This window comes from Pseudoliparis swirei, chromosome 10 (assembly GCF_029220125.1).
Source record: "Pseudoliparis swirei isolate HS2019 ecotype Mariana Trench chromosome 10, NWPU_hadal_v1, whole genome shotgun sequence".
Taxonomy (NCBI): domain Eukaryota; kingdom Metazoa; phylum Chordata; class Actinopteri; order Perciformes; family Liparidae; genus Pseudoliparis; species Pseudoliparis swirei.
Window position 1 is genome coordinate 14,091,859 of NC_079397.1, and position 20,054 is coordinate 14,111,912.

A 20,054-nucleotide genomic window follows, 5' to 3' on the forward strand; every position below is an offset into this window, starting at 1 on the left:
AGCGGACCCCAGAGTAGCTGCATAATGAACATGTGTGTTGGAGCTGGTCTGAAGTCAAGATGCACATGAACCTGGACACTTATGTGATCCTGAATTGCAAATACAACTATGGTCACCTCCCTGATGTAAAGAGAAAGAAAAGACGCTCAGGTAAAATTAATTTAGCTGGAGATTTTAATTGATAATCGGCATCTGCAAGAAAATGTATTGAAGGGATTTAAAAGTGTAAATATAGCCATGAATCACAGGCAGTGACTGAAGACAAAGGAAATGGCTAAACTCTGTCTATGGATGTAGATCCATTGTCCTCTCACCCCTGGTCTGCAGGTCGTGTGTTGGTGGCTAAGTATCTTAGCTAGCAGAAACCTGTTCCTATAGCCTGTGTGCGTCAAGAAAAATGAATTATAGTTTGTTACGTAAACCTGCAGCAGCCATGATAACTGAGGGCCTCAAAGACTACAGTGAGCATCTATGGTGTGTTGTGTTAATAACGATGATTGTTATAGTGACGATGACGATATGATGGTGATGATGAAGCATTTCCCGGCCAGTATGCATTGTTTGAATAAAAACACATCACTTAAATCAAATGTTTATCCAGACCTCTGACAAACCGACAAGCTACTTTTTCAATCGTATTATTAGCACAAAATAAAAACCGATATTAAGAAAGAATGGGAAGATAAAAAAAATACCTTTGGCTCAAAGAGAAAGCCTAAAAATATGACGTTAGGTGCAAAGGTGGATTAAATACACAGCGCCAAATGAAAGCATAAATCAGTCAAGCGGCGCCTCAGTATACGAACCATATCTAATTTTCTCTGTCTTTTGTCCTCTAACTCTTCTCACCTTTTTCTATTTCTCGTCTTCTTTCGCCTTCCTTTCGCCTCTCACTTATCTTGTCTCAATTTATCGCCTCTTCCCCCATCATTTTATCGTCTTTTCACCTTCTTTTCTCTCATCGCTGCCCTCTCTATCCTTTGCTCTGTCTGGTCTATTGTCTCTTCCCCCCACCCATCCTTTTCTCACCCATTTGTCTCCTTATTCGCTGCTTCTTCTTCTCCTCCTCCCCCTCCTCCATTTCAGATATCTCTCTCGATCCTGTATTCTTTCCCTGCTCACTCTCTTTTCTTTTTCACCTACTCATTCTTTCTCTCTTTCTTGCCGCCTGTTTCTCTGTCAATATGGAGTGCGTTGTGTTTATTAACATACAGGCTGTCACTGTCTGCCACAGAGATATGCTAATCCACTGCTGAGCCTTCGAGGAGCATAAACACAGTGTTTTTGGAGTCACTGTCGACTGATTTTGGATCAGCCTCTGAAATATAAAATCCTTGGCCTTCATCACCTGCCACCAAATCGCTTGAAAGCAGACACAAAGTGTTCAGAGAAACACTGACACTCAGTGGTGACACATGAAATCACAACCTTGTTAGAAGATGAAGCAACTGCCTTTACACTGATGTGCTATAAGTGTTATTTGGGTTTGAGAAGGGACACACACACACACACACACACACACACTTGTGCACACACACACTCTGTGAGGATGCATCAGGACAGAATACACAGCAACACAAACACCTGAAGACAAAGTTCAGAGACTATAAGACACAATGTTTCTGTGTAAAATAAACACTCGCGCTCAGACTCCCTCTGGACCCATCTGAAACATCTTTAAGCAAAGACACCGCACCTCAGTGGAATTAGGGATGAGGAGCTACTGAAGGAACCACGACCCTCCAAGCCTCCCAGGTACGTGATAAAAAATGATCCTTCAGCGGGCCGATATAATTGGCTCGAGTTAGCAAAGACATATTGTTTGTAAACTGCAGCAGAAAATGTTTTGAGGTTCATTCTTGACCTTATTAAAAAACACATCCTCACCCCAAGTTCTATTTAGTAACTGTTCTGGACCTTTTAATCATATCACACGATCTATATCAGAACATGAGGTTTGTCCACTTGTTATGGACAACATTTTTATCTTTTATTATATTATTTCCATGATAAGACTGGATTGATGATGTATGTGATGAAGATCATACGATGTAATCAAAGGTCTGGAACATCTACTAAATGGACATTTTGGGAAGTTTGAATTCACAGCAAATTCCAATGGAGTACAATAACAGGATGAGTAAATACCAAACTGTGACTAAAACAAGCCACGCTCTGTTTGTTATCTGTGACAACAAAACAACACCATGACCAAAGACCACCCATTACTGAATTCAACAGCCAATGAGGAATCAGCTCATCAAAACCAACACGCTGATTGGAAAGTGACGTTCGAGCAATCCCCATCCAGTTCATCGTCACCCACGGCCAGTTGTACCATGTGACACGGCAAGAAACGACAGACTGAGTGAAGAGAGAAAGAGCTTCGAACGAAGAGGCAGAAGAAGCGTTGAGCGTGAAGGGGCAGGACGCTTTGCAAGAGAAAATGAACGCTCGGAAAGAGAGAAGATGACAGGTGCACGTGTGGCAACGAGGACGCGTTAAAATGTGTGTAAAAGAAGAAAAAAAAGAGAATGTGTAACGAAACCAATATTGTCATCCTACCTCCTGCGATGGCAGTTCTCTTTCCCACCGTTACGGTGACAGCCGTGGTGGCGATGAATATCTTTCCTGCAAGTGGAGCAACACATGCAATGAGCGAGAATTTACAGAACTTCATCAACGCATGCAAATTCCTTCCAAACATGTACACGTGCATGAGTATACGCGTGCACACGAGCTGGAAAAAAAATTCCCCAAAAATATTTATTTTCTCATGTGATGAATAAATCGTTCGTAAATCTGTTTCGTACAAATATGCTAAAATGTGTTTGGAAATGTGTGGGTGACAGATTGAGTTGGACTCAGTAGGTACTATTTAATGAAGTCATGCATTCATCTTCTGCGTGTCTATTCAGAGCCGTCATGCCAGCTGATGCCGACTGTCAGCAAAGCATAATCCAGCCAGATTAACGTTTTAAGTATGAAAGCTGATACACTCATAACAAAGGTAATCTATGCGTGTGTGTGTGTACTATGTGTTTCCCTATGTTTATATTTCCGTTTAGATTTATATTATATAAAATGTCTGAATGACAATCCCACATTCTGGACATTCTGCAATTTGGATGAGAATGTGATTTTTTTGTTGTTGGTATTTTGACTATTGAATATTGTAGCATAATGTAAAACAGTCAAAACACCGTCACATGGTATTCATCAAAGGCAGAAGGCTATCGACTCGGCCGAATGAAAATGTACCAGAAAGCGTATCGACTCCCTGAGAGGAGAGGAGGTTCACATACTTTAATTGCATGCTCATGCCTCAAGGGAAAAAGAGAGAAGGAGGAGAAGAAAGAGACAGAGGAAAAAAAGAGAGAAACAGAGCAACAACAAAAAGCACCTCAGTAAGGACTGAGGATGAACAGAACGAGGATGAATGAAACGAGGAGGCATGCCAAGTATAAGAAAAACGTTTTCCTCTACCCTCCTCCTCCTCTTCCGCATCCCATCGTTTTCTCCCTCCCTCCTCCGCTTCAAGTTCCACCCCCTCTGCACTCAAGGTGGCGCTATAGTCCGCCTCATAGGCCCTGAATATATCTGAACACAACAAACTATATCTAACACCAACCTGAAACATACATAAGACAATTTGTGTCCCTTTGTATTTAATGCCAAGGTTTGAAATGATGGCAGTATTATAACATGTTTCATTATATGTATATATATATATATATATATATATATATATATAAACCTTTAAATAAGACTGAAAATGCTCTCTAGATTCAGGGACATAATAGTCACTGAAATAATAATCAACCTAAAAATAACTCGACACACAACATGCAATTGGAACCTTTGAGTGAGTCAGTAAGTGTATTCTGTCATGAGGAAGGGCATTATCAGCATCAGAAAGGGCATCATACAGCCTCATACTTTAGATAAAATCACATTTAGGTCTGCACTATTCAGTAAAGATAACATTTAAATTCCTGTCCTTTGTTTTGAGTTTTTTAAAGCACTTTAAAAATGCATTTCATTTAGAATAAAATGCAGAGGCAAAGAAGGGTCAAGCTCAAAACCCTCTTTTAAGTGACCTTCATCTAGACTACAGATGGAGATAAGTGTTAGTGTGATGGGGATGGGATGGTGCATATGATGAGTGTAGCTGTGGACTTAGTCACTCTGAAGCTACTGATTATTCTTTAGAAACAGCAAATTCACAGAATATGAACGACAGAATAAACCAAAACAGAATAGCCATCAAGACTAAACACTTCATTTTCGATGAGCTACCTTCTTTCCAAACCCGTGTTGGATACAAACTTCATGAAAATACAACAAAGTAAACACAGAGGAGCAATAGCAGCGTGCCAGCCGGGTACTTGGGGTACGTGAGGGATATTTGGCACACCTGCTGAACCTGGCTGAAAAAATGTGAATTAAAAAAGCACAGAAAGTGTGTCCATGTGTGTGTGTGTACGTGTTTGCTCAGTTAATGTATCTTCTCCAGTACCTCGAGTCTCCTGTCTGGGCGTGTAGTAGAGAAACTGTCCAGCTGGGTACTCGGACGCTCTGCGGTACCACACTGGGAAATGGTCCAATGTGAACATATTCTCCTTGTCTACGGAGGTCAGGAAAGACCTGGGGAGAGATACAAACAAGCTTAACGAAAAACATAGCCTCTGCTGCCTAATTATGATGACAAAAGAAAAGATGGAAGAATGAAAATAAGGGTCGAATGAAGAGAACAGAAAGATGTGCACAAAGTTGAGGAAAGAAACAAAGAGCACGGCATCATTTTGCACAGCTGCACTTTTATTGACCGTCAGATGGTGAACTCTCATCTAAATGAAAACTTTAATTCAGATCTGGAACTACTATGATCTTAGGTTTAACTTATTCAAGATTAGTGTTCAACATTCTGGTCGTGAACACGATTGTATGACTAATTCGATGTGATGATATCAAATGTGCAAAATGGCAGTTTTTCTGACTCACTTGGCAACTCTTTTCTCAATACCAGCGTATCGTTGGAACCGGATCAGGCCGGAACGGGTCCCCAAGAATGCAGTTTCTACCCCCTCCTTCATACTGAGAGGGAGAAAGAGAGTGAGACATAGACACAAAAGAAGGTGGAGCAGATAGAGGGGTACATATTTGTAAGATATTATAACAATAAAGTGAGTGATCATGTAAAAGGTCTGTGCCTTAATTCAAAATGTATGTTGGTGTGCATGAGTGTTAATATTCACCCAGATGTGTTGAGCATGAGCGCGGTCCAGTAGGCTTCCATAGGAGCTGTGACCACAGCATCAAATAAAGTTTGTTGCATCAACTGCACATCACCTGTCGAGAGAAATTGAACAAAAGAGATATTACGAAGAATATTTAGCATTGGATTAGGCCAACTGTTTTGAAGATTACAATCACAGCATATCCCAATGTTATTAAGCCTGAATCTGCAGTTTGTGTACGGACAAATAATTAGATTTTAACTATATTAAGTCACTATTTGGACTATTACAACTTTCATTGATACACTGCACACTTCAAAAATGATTTGATTAATTATTTGGACAATACTCCTGATGTGATTCATTTCTCTAAAGATCAGAAAATAATATGGATGGAGTGTATAGGGAAACTTCATGCTGTGCGAGTGTGTTATTTCCTCTTCTAATTGCTATATAAACAAAGAGTATTGAATAAATTGTAGCTTCAAAGTGTGTTTTATTTTTTTTAAAGCAAAAAGTGATGTGCTGAAATGAAAGTGTTCACTTACACTCCAGATCTGGTTCTTTGCCAGTGAGGTATCGCACCACAGCTTGTAGCTGGGTCAGCTTACGATGGGCGGGGTCAATGTCTGTCTCACAGTACGTCCTACAAGCACACACATGACACACACATGCACTGTAGTCGTACTCTCATGGAGAGTTACAACCACTCAAACTGGTTGGAATCCCATACTATCTATGATCTGCTCGTTATACAGTAGTCACCATTCATTGGCTATGGTCAGGTCTGGAGCCAGTAAGTCATGGAGACCTGAAGTAAAAAAAAAAAAAAAGAAAGAGATGAAGAAAATCAGCACAGAAACAGAGAACCTAGCACAGAGGAGAACGACTTACCCTCCTCAACTGAGACGTTTCCAATGAAGATATACTCTCCATATCCTCTAGTCAGCACTATACCCAGACTGTGAAATACAGAGTTATTTGTTTTTGGGAGAATGAATCACGTTCATGATAACTGTTATTTCCTCCAAAATGCATTTTTTTGCCACAGAACATCAGTATTATTGTTATTTTAATTATTTGATAATGGTAGACAGGTGTCGCTTCGCTGGATATTGCCGATATTTCAAAACCTGACACCTTAAGTAATCCTGTTAAAGCAATCAGACAAACCTGAATGGTGTCTCGTTGATGACGGTATAGAAGTAATCATTCTTCAGGAACATCACTCTCCTCTGTGAGAGACAAAGAGTGCATACAAATAATAATGAAGGCAGAGAGGAAGAAAGACAGCATGTACCGGTACTTAAAATCCACGAGTAAAACGTGTCACCTTTAAAGGGGACAAAACTTAAATAAGACAAGAAAAAAAAGAATCCCTCAAAGATGAAAGAGAGGGCCCTCTTGCCACACACATGCCGATTCACAAAAACAAATGTACTCACTCCTTTATCTAAAGACGCTCTCACATCTAACGCCATCGTCCCGGTTTCTCCTTTAACCATGGCGGTCCTCAGCTGAAGCATAAACATTGCATATTTAGCTTAACTTGTTTAAACTTTTCTGATCGAACAACACAACTCAAGACAGCTGAAACAGGTAATCGAAAAAGACAGAAATGTGTGTGTGAATGTGTGTTGCTCACTTTCTCCTCGGTGTCTTCCCATTCCACCTCTGCCAGATCAACACTGTTATAGTTGGGTTTTGGCTTCAGCACCTTTCCCTCTTTATACTGTCACAAACACACAAACAAACACAACTAAATACTTTAGGAACCCCATCCCATATTATCATGATTACTTGCAAGAATAAAGTTTTTCCGCAGTTCCTCAGCTGCAATAATTCCCATTACAGCAATACGATATTTGTCTGTACCAGAGGTCGCAGGTCAGGGTGAGATAGGATGTAGCCGTTGTTGGTGATGAGGTAAGCGTAACCATGGACACCCAGCTGAAGAGACAGAAAGAGCAACAACACTGATCATTAACATGGAATAATTAACACAATATTATGACTGCAATGTCACAGAACAATCGATCCAGTGTAGATGCAGTATTTCATCCTTGTTTGTGACACATGTATTACACTTTACCTTGTATCTTGGAGCCAATCTCATCAATTCTTTCAAGGCCACATCAGTTCCTACCACTCCCAGCAGAATCCCACGTGACAACTACAGGAGACAATTCAATTCAATTCAGTTTATTTGTATAGCCCATTTTCACAAATTACAAATTTGTCTCAGAGTGCTTTACAATCAGTACACATAGACATCCCTGTCCCAAAACCTCACATCGGATCAGGAAAAACTCCCAAATAACCCTTCAGGGGGAAAAAAGGGAAGAAACCTTCAGGAGAGAACAGAGGAGGATCCCTCTCCAGGATGGAGAGAACAATAGATGTCATGTGACCAGAAGGACAGATTCATGAATGAACACAGCAGGTTCATAAATGCACCATTTCAGTTGACATCTGCTGAGGGTAATTGTATTAATAGTGATTAAAAATGAATACTTACGGTCTCTTTTTTCTTGCTGAACACAGGCATGGCCACAGAGGTCATGAAGAGCAGGCTTTGGGCCTGAGTGTTGAACAGCTGTGGAACATAAATACACAAGAATCTTTTTTTTTTTTTATGATTTACTTTGCCTTGTTTTTGTTAACAAGCTTGATTTATAAGATACATTATGAGAAAACAACTGTACTCTAAGTTTGTGGAGTTCATTTATGTTGCCCAAAGGTAGAAATTAACCCAGGACACAACTATGCTAACGTACAGAGAGAAAGCACGAATTAAATGTTCACTCAATATGCTCCTGTAAAATGAGTAGTAGGCCTACAAAATAAAAAGTTAAAAAGTGAAGACATGTTTTAATGTCAAAGCAGCATTTCTTCCTCCAAATATCAGGTGAACATCTATTTTAAAAAGCCTTGACTGAGCTAGGCTAGCTAACTAGAGGATACGCTAAGCTAATATTATCATGTGACGCATTGGTGGACATTAAAAATACACTAATTCCTTCACACAGGTAGAAACTGTTAGCTGTTTACTGTAAAAGCTAAGCCAAAAATTACAGATACTTTACTGTATTCTATTCATTGTTATGAACAATAGTTTCAAGTTTAGCAAAGTTACATTCAAGCTCTAAGTAGCCTATGATTACCTCTTGTGTCGTTGGTAACTGGAGTTGAAGATGGAGGAAAGACAACAACAAGGATGAAATGGCAATGACCACATATGACACATATGGCACAGATGAAAACAGACACTGAAACAATAGGGGACATATAAACTGAAAAAGGCAGGAAGATGTGGAATAGCTAAAGATGCACTAAATGTATTCTAATTTCTGCTTAAGCAAACTGGCCTGGGCTGGATTTTCTTGCTAAATATTTGTTGGAGCATAATACAATTAAAAAGCAGTTAAAAGTGCAACAACATTTTCTTTTCAACAACCAAGCAACTACACGGAACACCATAGAAACAATGTGACCACCACCACGTTCTGCACAAGCAAATGCTGCGGACATTTCTTAGCAGCAACTTCACATGAGAGACATCCAAAGGGGAGGGACTTCGCCTCTCACTAGAAACTGCATATTGGATCACTACCAACAGTAATAGCACATATACCCTAAATGAGACTGACTTTGTTTTTACATGAGCAAGATAATATTGAAGCAAGATAATATTTTGTGTTGCCTAGCAAGCACACGGCAGAAGCAGACTGACCACACTGTCCATGTAGGCCTCAGTCCAGATGACGTCGTGGTCGTGGTTGATGACCATTGGTCGGCTGAGAACATGGAGGTACTCCATCACGTTTTCCTGGACGTCAGCCAGTGTTGAGACGTGTGTGTAGTAACCTGCAGGAGACACAAATACATGTACACTACCGTTCAAAAGTTTGGGGTCACTTAGAAATGTCTTTATTTTTCAAAGAAAAGCACTGTTTTTTCAATAAAGATAACATGAATCAAAAATACACACTATACATTGTTAATGTGGTAAATGACTATTCTAGGTGGAAACGTCTGGTTTCTAATGAAATATCTCCATAGGCCCATTTCCATCAACTATCACTCCAGTGTTCTAATGGTACATTGTGTTTGCTAATCGCCTTAGAAGACTAATGTCTGATTAGAAAACCCTTGTGCAATTATGTTAGCACAGCTGAAAACAGTTATGCTGGTGATATAAGCTATACAACTGGCCTTCCTTTGAGCTTGAAGTTTGTAGAACAAAATTAATACTTCAAATATTAATCATTATTTCTAACCTTGTCAATGTCTTGACTATATTTTCTATTCAATTTTCAATTCATTTGATGACTAAAAGTGAGTTTTCATGGAAGACACAAAATTGTCTGGATGACCCCAAACTTTTGAACGGTAGTGTACATCCATACATACATTAGTAGGGGTGACTGTGGGTCAGTGGTTAGCAGGTCTGTCTTTAAATCAGGGGGTTGGTGGTTCAGTCCCTCGTCGATGTTACTTAACCCTGAATTGCTTCCTGTAGCTGCGTCTACGGTGTATGAATGTAACACGATTCTAAGTCGCTTTGAATAAAAGCGTTAGCTAAATGACACGCATTGTAATGTAAATAATACATTACTCAGATGGGAAAAAACAGGTTTCCGACATATTAGCAAAGAACATTTTCAAAATATTATTTTATTATTTTATCTTCTGGCTGACATTTAGAACAATAAACCCATTTTCCGATTTAAAAAAACATAGTATTCTAAAAACAATATTACGCTGCTTTAAATGGAGAAGAAAAAAACGCTTGAATCTTCCATCATTACAAAAATGCGCTTTTGGCATTTAAAAAAAGCTTGGCTTAGTCTAAGGTTTATGGCATTTGTACAACCGGGAGACAATGACGTCAATGGACTACCTGCAGCGAAGCTGCTCAGTGACAACAGGCCACTGAAGCACTGCCAGGTATGAATGTGTGCAACCTTTTTCCTCTTTTCAAAGTCAAAAGTCAAAGTCAGTTTTATTTGTCAATTTTCCATATGTGCAAACATACAGAAGATCGAAATTGCGTTTCTCTTCTGTCCAACATAAAGTGAATTGTGCAACATATAGACAACATAGAGTGCAAAAATAGTAAAAAACATGTGAACATATAGACAACATAAAGTGCATAGACAACATAAAGTGCAAAAATAGTAAGAAACATGTAAACATATAGACAACATAAATTGTGCTAGCAGCATTCAGACATGTGAGTCTGAGAGAGGAGAGGACGGAGTGGGAGGATGGGGAGAGAGTTCAGCTTCCTGACCGCCTGGTGGATGAAGCTGTTGGACAGCCTGGCGGTGTGAGCCCGGAGGCTCCGGTATCTCCTCCCAGAGGGCAGGAGGCTGAAGAGACCGTGTGAGGGGTGGCAGGGGTCCCTCACAATCGAGGTCGCTTTGCGGGTGAGGCGGGTGTTGTATATGTCCTGCAGGGATGGGAGGGGGGGGAGTGAGGCACCCATGATCCTTCCAGCTGCCTTCACTATGCGCTGCAGGGCGTTCCTGCTGTGGTCTGTGCAGCTTCCGCCCCACACAGTGATGCAGTTGGTCAGGATGCTCTCGATGGTGCCGCGGTAGAAGGTGCACATGATGGATGGGGGGCTCCCTGCTTTCTTCAGTTTCCGGAGGAAGTAGAGGCGCCTCTGTGCTTTCTTTGCCAGCGATGTAGTGTTGGCTGTCCACGAGAGGTCCTCACTGATTTCCACCCCCAGGAATTTGGTGCTGCTGACCTGCTCAATGTCCGCACCGTTGATGGTCAGTGGTGGGTGATGGGTGTGGCCTTTCCGGAAGTCAACAACGATCTCTTTGGTCTTGCTGTTGTTGAGCAGGAGGTTGTTGGCTCCGCACCACGTGGTCAGAAGGTTGACCTCCCTCCTGTAGAGGGTCTCGTCATCCTTGGTGATGAGACCTATCAATGTTGTGTCATCTGCAAACTTGACCATGTGATTGGTGCTGTAGCTGGTTTTGCAGTCGTGAGTCAGCAAGGTGAAGAACAGGGGACTGAGCACACAGCCCTGAGGGGCCCCTGTGCTGAGTGTGATGCTGCTCGAGGTGTTGTTGCCAACACGTACTGCTTGTGGCCTCTCACTCAGGAAGTCCAGCAGCCAGTTACACAGCGAGGTGTTGAGCCCCAGCTGGTCAAGTTTGCAGATTAGTTGTTGTGGGATGATTGTGTTGAATGCTGAGCTAAAGTCTATGAACAGCATTCTTACATAGGAGTCTTTTGTCCAGGTGGGTGAGGGCTGGGTGGAGAGCAGAGCAGATTGCATCCTCCGTGGACCGTTTGGCCCGGTATGCAAACTGGAAAGGGTCCAGAGTGGGGGGGAGAATGGATTTGATATGCGACATGACTAGTCGTTCAAAGCACTTCATGATTATGGGGATCAGTGCCACTGGACGATAGTCGTTGAAGCAGGACGGAGTGGATTTCTTTGGCACAGGTATGATGGTGGTTACCTTGAAGCATGATGGAACAACAGCTTGTCTCAGAGAAGTATTAAAGACATCCGTGAAGACGTCCTTAAGCTCCTCTGCGCAGTCCTTCAGCACACGACCAGGGATGTTGTCTGGACCTGTTGCCTTGTGGGTGTTGATAGACGAGAGAGTCCTCTTCACGCTGGCAGCAGACAGGCACAGAACCTGATCGTGGGGAGGGGGCGCAGTCTTGTGTGGACGAGTGCTGTTCTGTGCTTCAAACCGGGCAAAGAAGCTGTTGAGGTTGTTTAGCAGAGAGATGTTGCTGTCGCAGTTCTGTGGCGTGGGTTTTTATAACGTCTCCACAAGAGTGTTGTGTGGATGTTATTTAGTAGATCTGCTCACTCAACTAAAACTGAATGTAGGCTCTTGCGGCAGGGTAACAGTAAGCATGTCTATTTATGACAGACATTTTGTTGTTGGCAGAGACAACTGCCAGTGTACGCAACAGAAGGGAGCGCACCTGTTACCTATTACACACAGTCACACGCGCACGCATGATATTTTTTGGCCAGGGTTGTCTTTACAGGGTATCTGTGCTGATAATCAGGTATTTAGTTAGAGATTATTGATGTGCATAAAGCAGGATAAAGTGATTTTTTTTTTAGATCTGAGCTGCTGCATGACCCCATGTAATTCACAAGAGGGCAGCACCTGATACCCAGTCCCATAACATGAAGACGGGCACTGTTTTATTTAAAACTAAGCAATTAATTGCAGTGGTTTTCTTTTTTTCTGAAACTACCAAAACAGTTTGTGTCAGAACCGTAGATTCAACTGAGCAATTAAAGTCACAAAGCAGAGTATTGATCCCCATGTTACCCTTATTGTTGCAGGCAATCCATTTCACATTTTCAGCAAAAGTCATCTCCCGTCCAATCAGATAGGTGAAAACTCGAATCTGGGGAGAAAATTAAGCAAATAGTGAGATGGGATAAACAGCACTTATTTATAACTCCAGGCTGCTTAAAATAAATAGTGTCATTGATTTGTGTTTGTGTGCTGACGATGTATTGCACTGGTGCTTGTCGTTGGGTATTTTATTATTCTTGTGTGCGTGTGTTTGTGTGTCATACACGCCGTTCTGGCCAGTTGAACTCTTCAAAAACACTCTGGAAGTCCTCCATGGCTCCGTCTGTTATCAGCATGATGGCCTGGTTACACAGGCTGCCCTGGCCCAGCGCTGCAGCCTAAACACACACACACACACACACACACACACAATTCACATGATCTTAAAGGCTGTAATACAGGCTTGTGAACTGTGCAGTGCAGATATATAATCTCCCAAGATTGAACTGGGACTTGTGTTGCTATAAAGCTGTGTACTGAGTACCAGCAGTTGCTGTGATTGTTGCAAAGAGGCACACACCTCATTGAGGATCTTGAAAGACTCCTTCATCGCATTTTTCACTCTGCCCTCGCCTTTGACGTGTAGCTCATCAACCAAAAGCTTGAAATGCTGTGAGACAGACAAACAAGATACAAACACAGAAATTGTCACTTAGGCATGTACGTTATCACTTTGGTAAATGCAGGTCAGCGTAGAAAAAAAAAAGGAGAGAGAGATGATGAGGGAGTGAGTAAAAGAGTACAGAGTAAGGATTATCCCCGGCTGACTGGCACACTGGCCAATTATAGCAAAATCCCTAAAACACAGAGAATTAATAAGGATTATTCAAATTTGCACACACACACACACGCATCCATTTTCTTTCTCCAATCACTGATTTAACTGATGGATAAAAATGTGTTCAAAAAATATGCATTGGACAAAGGGACAGTTTGGGAAAACTCATTCAATAGCTGTTTTGGAATGTAGGAACTCTTATATAATACACACAAGTGAGTTGTCCTGTAAATGTGTGTGTAAAAACATGAATTATGCATAAGTCTGTAAGCCAACATCTGTACGCCCATTCTGTTACAGCCTGCCTCTAGGCATTAAACCAATCAAATCTCCTGTTGACAGGTCATGTGACCTACTTAAAATGGTCAGCAGCTTTGTGACCTTACCTGATCTGCGATGATGTCGGGCATACATCCAACAAATAACACACATTCACACAGCGAGAGAACTGGGCAGACTGAGAAGGGGTTAGTTTATGAAAAACAGGAGAACAGATGAGGGGCGGAAAGAAAACCAAGCAGCAGTGAAACAATGGGATATTAATAGTGTTATACGCCTACTTTTGTGAAACATCTCACGAGATGAGATGTAGGGGATTAAAAGGGGAAAAGAACAAAAATGTCATGGCTTTGTGAAGGAAATGATGACGAGGAGATGGAGAATAAAGACAAAGAAGGAAGCAGAAATGAGAGGAAGAAATGTTCTTAAAAACCAACATGAACATGAACTGCATAACAAAAAAAGTTTTTAACCGAATCGCATGAAATTTGGTGGGATGATTGGTTATTATCCGGGGACCATTTGATTAGATTTTGGGATCGATCGGGTCAAAGGTCAAGGTCATGAACAGGTCATGAAAAGGTCAACATCTTCTTGAATCGCATGAAATTTGGTGGGATGATTGGTTATTATCCGGGGACCATTTGATTAGATTTTGGGATCAATCGGGTCAAAGGTCAAGGTCATGGAAAGGTCAAAATATTCTTTTTACCATAGCACGGTCAATTTCTATCCAATTGGCATGCAACTAATGCCAAAATGTTCATAATTCAGTGCCCAATCTTGTGATATGCGAAGGTATGCGCTCTACCGAGTGCCCATTTTAGTTTTATCTGTGATGTGGCGACAGGATAATGTATTTAGAGGATTAGTGAGAAAACAGCCCACGATTACTAGGTTAGGAGAGTTTAAGTGACTCAATTAGCTGTCTAGCTTGTGTCGCCACTATGTGTGTGTGTGTCTGTGTCTGTGTGTGTGTGTGAGTGCGTGACGTTACCTCTCTGTTATCCAGATCAGCTTGTACTAGTGTTCCTTTGAAGCAGGGCTCCACGTAGCGAACATAATCACTGTACTGGAGAGAGAAACGATACCCAACATAAACAGGGATACGCATTATTAACAGTCAACATGATTAACTTTAGGAACAGGTGATAATTAAGTTTGACTACCTTGAAAACAATCCCTCAATCAATCCCTAAATATCACAATATCTCTGAACGACATTACACCTATCTCCTCCCGTCCATCTGTGATTCTGTGACACAGAGACTATTTAACTGTAAAATAATCAGCATTTATGAAAGTAAACATTTTTGAGTTTGATATTATTATTATTGGAATACATTCATATTAATAGTCTTTTTTAATTTCGAGAGTTGTACTGTTTATTTTTCAGATGACATTTAGAAATGGTGTTTATCATCCTGGAAGCTGTGTGTGCATATAAGCGTGTTTTCTTTTCTTTTCTTTTTTACAAATTATCTGCTGATAATATATAATTATTACGACTGGTATATCTCAAGTCAAGTTCAAGGTCAACTTACATGATTACATCATTGGACACTCGCAATCTCTGGTGAGACTGTGCATGTGTGTCTGTGTTTTGTGTGATCGTGTGTGTGTGTGTGTGTACTTACAGCTATGATGTTAACAAAGTCATTTTCCCCCAGTGTGTCGAGGATTGTATTGATGGTGTGTTTGGCTATGGTCAATCTGAGTCCCTTCATGCTGCCACTGGCGTCCACCACAATTACCACGTCTTTAGGAGAAGTGGCGGCCTGGATATACCTGGAAAGAGACAGACAGGCAGTAGAGATGTTACCTTTATTGTAACACAAGGCAAAAAACCCTCAGGGATGAACAGAGACTGTTATTTACAGTAATCTACAGAAGGACAGAGCAGGCAGAGTTTAAGCCTCATCCTTTTATGTTCCGTCAGAGTTCCTGGAACTTGATGTACTGTTACCAAAATGTAATCTCTTCTCGTTTCGAAACCCTTGTTCTACTCGATGGATCTTTTACGGGGAAGATGGTTTGACATGCATGAAGAGCGCAGGTGTGAACAACTGAATGAACGATGGGTGTCAGAGTCCTGGTGTTATGCCCGCCACTTGATTCTAACGGAGCCTTCGTCAATGTAATTAGTAACACCTGTGCTTCTCTTAGCATGACGAACCGGCTGCTGTGAATAAGGCATGTTGGCGACTCTCCGGGTGCTGATGTATAAACACTTCTTTTTAGGATAGAGGTCCGATTGGCTTTCATTGTAGTTCATTTACCGTTTTAATAGTTTAGGGGCTGAGCTTTGGGTCTTTTGGCCCATTGTTGCAGCTCCAGACACCCTTCATTCTTTTATTCTTAGTATCTTAGTATCCAGGCCTCCGGACTCTCATATTTTGGGTTCATTCTTGGCATTATTTAAAAATAAAACCGTTGTGCATTTTTAAACTAACACTCGGGTATGGTGTTATTTCAGAATCAGAATCAGAAACAGTTTTATTGCCAGGAATGTTTACAAAAATTTTTTTTTTTTTTGGTGTAACATTTGGGACATGACAAACAACAAACACAAAACACGACAGAAAGACAACAAATAATGTGAAAGTGTTTGTGTGTGTGTGTGTGTGTTTTTTAAGTTGTAGTGTATGTTACGTGTTTGTTGTTTAAAGTTTAAGTTAAAGCAAATAAAGTGGCAGTGGTGTGTGGAGAGTGCAAGTTAAGTGGTGCATGTGGAGGAGTGGGGAGGAGAGAGGAGGAGGGAGGAGGAGGGAGAGGAGAGGAGAGGAAGAGGAGGAGGAGAGGGAGGGAGGGAAGGAGGAGAGGAGAGAAGGAGTGTGGTGGAAGAAGGGTGACAGTCAGTCAGTCGTGACGGTTCGTCAGCCCGAAATGAGCCGGTGGCGACTGAAAAACTGTGGGTGGTGTGGGTCCTCCCCGTGGTCTTCCCCGAGCGGAGGAGGAACAGGGGAGTCCAGGGGGAGGGGGTCAGGAGGGATCTTCCAGCCGCTTGCTGACCTGGAAGACCTTCTGAACCTGGAGGAAGGCAGAGAAGGCAGAGGAGCGCCGATAACGCCGGCGCCATGATGCGGATGATGCTCTCTTTGGCGTGCCCCAGGGTGCTGATGGGCTGGAGGAGGTGATGGAGGTGGATGTGATGGATGGATGGCAGTATTGTAGAATTGAACCATCATTCTCCCTTGAACCATCATTCTCCTCAGATCCAAGAGCCTCCTGGCTCAGGGGTGATGGGGCCTCTTCCTCTGCTGGGCCTTCCTGGTGATGATGGGCCACTGGGTGCCACTTGAGGTCCTGGTGACAGAGACCGGACAGGAGATGGTGAGTCACACAGGGCGAGAGGAGGCTCCTGGGGCTGCATTCCTCATCTCCACTGTCTTTAGGGTCTTTGAGCTCCAGGGTGGGCCTTGTTCAGCTCTCTCACTGGAGTCACCAGGTGTTCTCACCCCACCCAGTGTGGAGAGCCCAATGAGGTCAATACCTGTGGTCATTGTAGGAGCTTGACGGACTGACTGGTGGAGGTGTCTTTGTGTGACTGGAGGGAGGTGAGGGAAGGGAGGGAGGCAGAACAGGGAAAGAACAACCTGCAGGGGTGGTGGCCCTGGGCCTCAGCCGCTTCCCTGCACGCTGTTTTGTTGCTTCCTCAGGAAGTCTGTGATCCGCCCCCAGGTGCAGTCTGTGCAGGTGGAGAGAGCTACGAGCAGAGGGACGACGGATGATTGAGCTTTGTCCTGCTGCAGGTCCGGCACAGGGGAAGGGATGCGGGAGGATGGTGGGGAGTCCAGATGCTGGAGAGGGGGTAGAAAGGCCATGTTGACTGTGTCTGGAGGAGACTGTTGGGCTCTGTGGCGGGTGACAGGACCAGTCAGAGTGGGTGTGATGGTCTTGAGGTGTGAGGACCAGCGGGTGACCGGACAGGTGGAGGTCAGGTGACAGAGGCAGGCCTGTAGTCATTGGTGTTTCTGTGATCTTGGGGTTGGGGGGATGATGATGAGTCCTGTGATCTTGGGCTGGAAGCGGTGGATGTTCAGGGAGGTTGGGGAAGCAGGGGTGAAGTGACGGCGAATCAGGGGTCAGCAGCAGGAGAGTCAGGGTGGGGGAGAGGGCCTGTCGGCCGGGCCCGCTTTGGTTGGGTTTAAACTTTTTGGCCCTTTGCTCTCCAGGATGAGGAGAGGAGATGACTCCAGAGGTGAGGTGGAGGGTGGGAGGAGATGGAGAGGGATGGGCTGATGGGGTGGATGGCTGGGTGGGCTTGTTGATTGGGGGGGGCTGGGCTGGGTCATTGCTCTGTGTTGTGAGAACTGGGGAATTTGGGCAGAGGAATTCATTGAGCCGGGGCCACCAGATTTGATGTGTTCATGTGATTTGAGATTTGGGCTTGCAGCTGTGATCTGCCCTACAGTTCTCTGCAGAAGTTCTCAGGCTGCTGCCTTAGAGCATCAGACAGAGTGTAGTTCTGTTGCAGACCTCTGCGCCTGTCATCTGTTCTGATCACCTGCTTGGTGCTTCTGTAGCTTCCTGTCCTGGGCCTGTCCTGCTAGTCTTCGTTCTGCCTGGTCCCTGTGAACCCCTTCCTCATAGTTGTTACTGGTCTGCCCTGCTGTTGTCGTAAGTATCTGTCACTGCAGTCCTGGACATCTGGGAGTTTGTAGCCATCCAGGCTGTTGTCAGTCTGTTTACACAGTCCTGAAGTGTGTAGTCAGTCCGTACTCAGTATATGTTGCTGGTCACAGTTGAGCCAAATGTTTTCCTGTCGTGGCCGTAATAGTCAGCCTTACAGTTTCTTCCCCCTCGCCGTCTCACGACTCAACAGCTAACTCACTGTAGCATATATATATTTATATTTTATATATTTATCCCTGCACTTCTCGCACTCTCGCACTTGTATATACTTTCTTAAGTCACTTTCTTAAACTTCCTAGACCGTTGCACTGTTTTGCACTGTTTGTTTTGCACTGCACTGTTCTGTTTTGTTTTGTATTGTGTTGTAATGTACACTACTGTTCAAAAGTTTGGGGTCATCCAGACAATTTTGTGTCTTCCATGAAAACTCCCTTTTATTTATCAAATAAATAGAAAATTGAATAGAAAATATAGTCAAGACATTGACAAGGTTAGAAATAATGATTAATATTTGAAGTATTAATTTTGTTCTACAAACTTCAAGCTCAAAGGAAGGCCAGTTGTATAGCTTATATCACCAGCATAACTGTTTTCAGCTGTGCTAACATAATTGCACAAGGGTTTTCGAATCAGATATGAGTCTTCTAAGGCGATTATCAAACACAATGTACCATCAGAACACTGGAGTGATCGTTGATGGAAATGGGCCTCTATACACCTATGGAGATATTTCATTAGAAACCAGACGTTTCCACCTAGAATAGTCATTTACCACATTAACAATGTATAGTGTGTATTTTTGATTAATGTTATCTTTATTGAAAAAACAGTGCTTTTCTTTGAAAAATAAAGACATTTCTAAGTGACCCCAAACTTTTGAACGGTAGTGTATATTTTGTGTAAGCACACTGAGAGTCACTTTACCAAGTCAAATTCCTTGTCTGTGCAAACTTACTTGGCCAATAAAACTGATTCTGATTCTGATTCTTAGACGCTTATGACGGTTAATAGTGTGTCAGGGCCTCCCCTGGGGTTTGAGCGCAGTTGTTATGGTTCTTCTGCCATTCATCAGAGAGCTCCAAACGTTCAAGAGGCATCAATAAGGAAATAGTAACAGAAATAAATCTTTACCAGTTTCTTTTTCTGCAATCAAAGGTGACAACACCATTTTCATCTGGAATCCACTGGATCCCTGGAGACAGAGAGAAAAATGGAGATTTAACAAAAGGCAGACGCTCACAACTGCGGCTCGGCTTCCTGGTCGGGTTGACGGATGGACAAATGAATGCAAGGATGGATAATGATAGAGTGTCAAATAATGAGGGATGAGGTAGCAGATGAGTAAAACAAGCAGTGCTAATTATTCACACGCACACACAGGAGAGAATAAACCAGCAGCCATATTGAAGCGGCGTCATCACGTTTGACAGACGGCCTCCTGCATTGTATTCTGTTCGGCGTGTGTGAGCCGAACATTCATCTGCAGCCCTGTTCATGTCGTCTTACCACTGTGACGAGGAAAGAGAAACGTGCAACCGGAAGACACTTTGGGAAGCATGTGCATGTACCTGGGTACAACCTGAAGAAGCCTGCAGCGCTGCCAAAGTACTGCCAGGTCAGAGTCGGATCTTTCTGGAAGTTATCAATGAACACGTCATTCAGAGCCTCAGACAAATAGGCTCCATTCAGAATATCTGGATCTACAGAGAGAGAGAGAGAGAGAGAAAATGATGTAGTGCAAGTTCCTTGCGTATGTATGTGTGTGTG

At 42.7% G+C, this 20,054-nt stretch overlaps 1 protein-coding gene across 3 annotated transcripts in view; it reads right to left on the reverse strand.

Moving 5' to 3' along the window:
- The window catches only part of cacna2d4a (calcium channel, voltage-dependent, alpha 2/delta subunit 4a), an 82,182-nt gene that overhangs the window by 52,005 nt on the left and 10,123 nt on the right, over positions 1-20,054 (reverse strand). For all 3 annotated transcript variants that reach the window (XR_008832969.1, XR_008832968.1, XM_056424334.1), the window contains exons 7-28: positions 19,856-19,987; positions 19,419-19,479; positions 15,290-15,440; positions 14,650-14,724; positions 13,116-13,205; positions 12,820-12,933; positions 12,566-12,644; positions 8,974-9,107; positions 8,405-8,422; positions 7,759-7,836; positions 7,333-7,413; positions 7,116-7,190; positions 6,886-6,972; positions 6,686-6,757; positions 6,414-6,475; positions 6,135-6,202; positions 6,006-6,051; positions 5,789-5,886; positions 5,259-5,352; positions 5,005-5,097; positions 4,520-4,647; positions 2,566-2,631 (exon numbers count right to left, since the gene is read on the reverse strand). Coding sequence is in view for 1 of the 3 variants with exons in the window: in XM_056424334.1 (XP_056280309.1) it covers positions 2,566-2,631; positions 4,520-4,647; positions 5,005-5,097; positions 5,259-5,352; positions 5,789-5,886; positions 6,006-6,051; positions 6,135-6,202; positions 6,414-6,475; positions 6,686-6,757; positions 6,886-6,972; positions 7,116-7,190; positions 7,333-7,413; positions 7,759-7,836; positions 8,405-8,422; positions 8,974-9,107; positions 12,566-12,644; positions 12,820-12,933; positions 13,116-13,205; positions 14,650-14,724; positions 15,290-15,440; positions 19,419-19,479; positions 19,856-19,987 (1,902 nt within the window). In the remaining 2 variants the exon portion in view is untranslated. The remainder of the gene's footprint in view (positions 1-2,565; positions 2,632-4,519; positions 4,648-5,004; positions 5,098-5,258; positions 5,353-5,788; positions 5,887-6,005; positions 6,052-6,134; positions 6,203-6,413; positions 6,476-6,685; positions 6,758-6,885; positions 6,973-7,115; positions 7,191-7,332; positions 7,414-7,758; positions 7,837-8,404; positions 8,423-8,973; positions 9,108-12,565; positions 12,645-12,819; positions 12,934-13,115; positions 13,206-14,649; positions 14,725-15,289; positions 15,441-19,418; positions 19,480-19,855; positions 19,988-20,054) is intronic.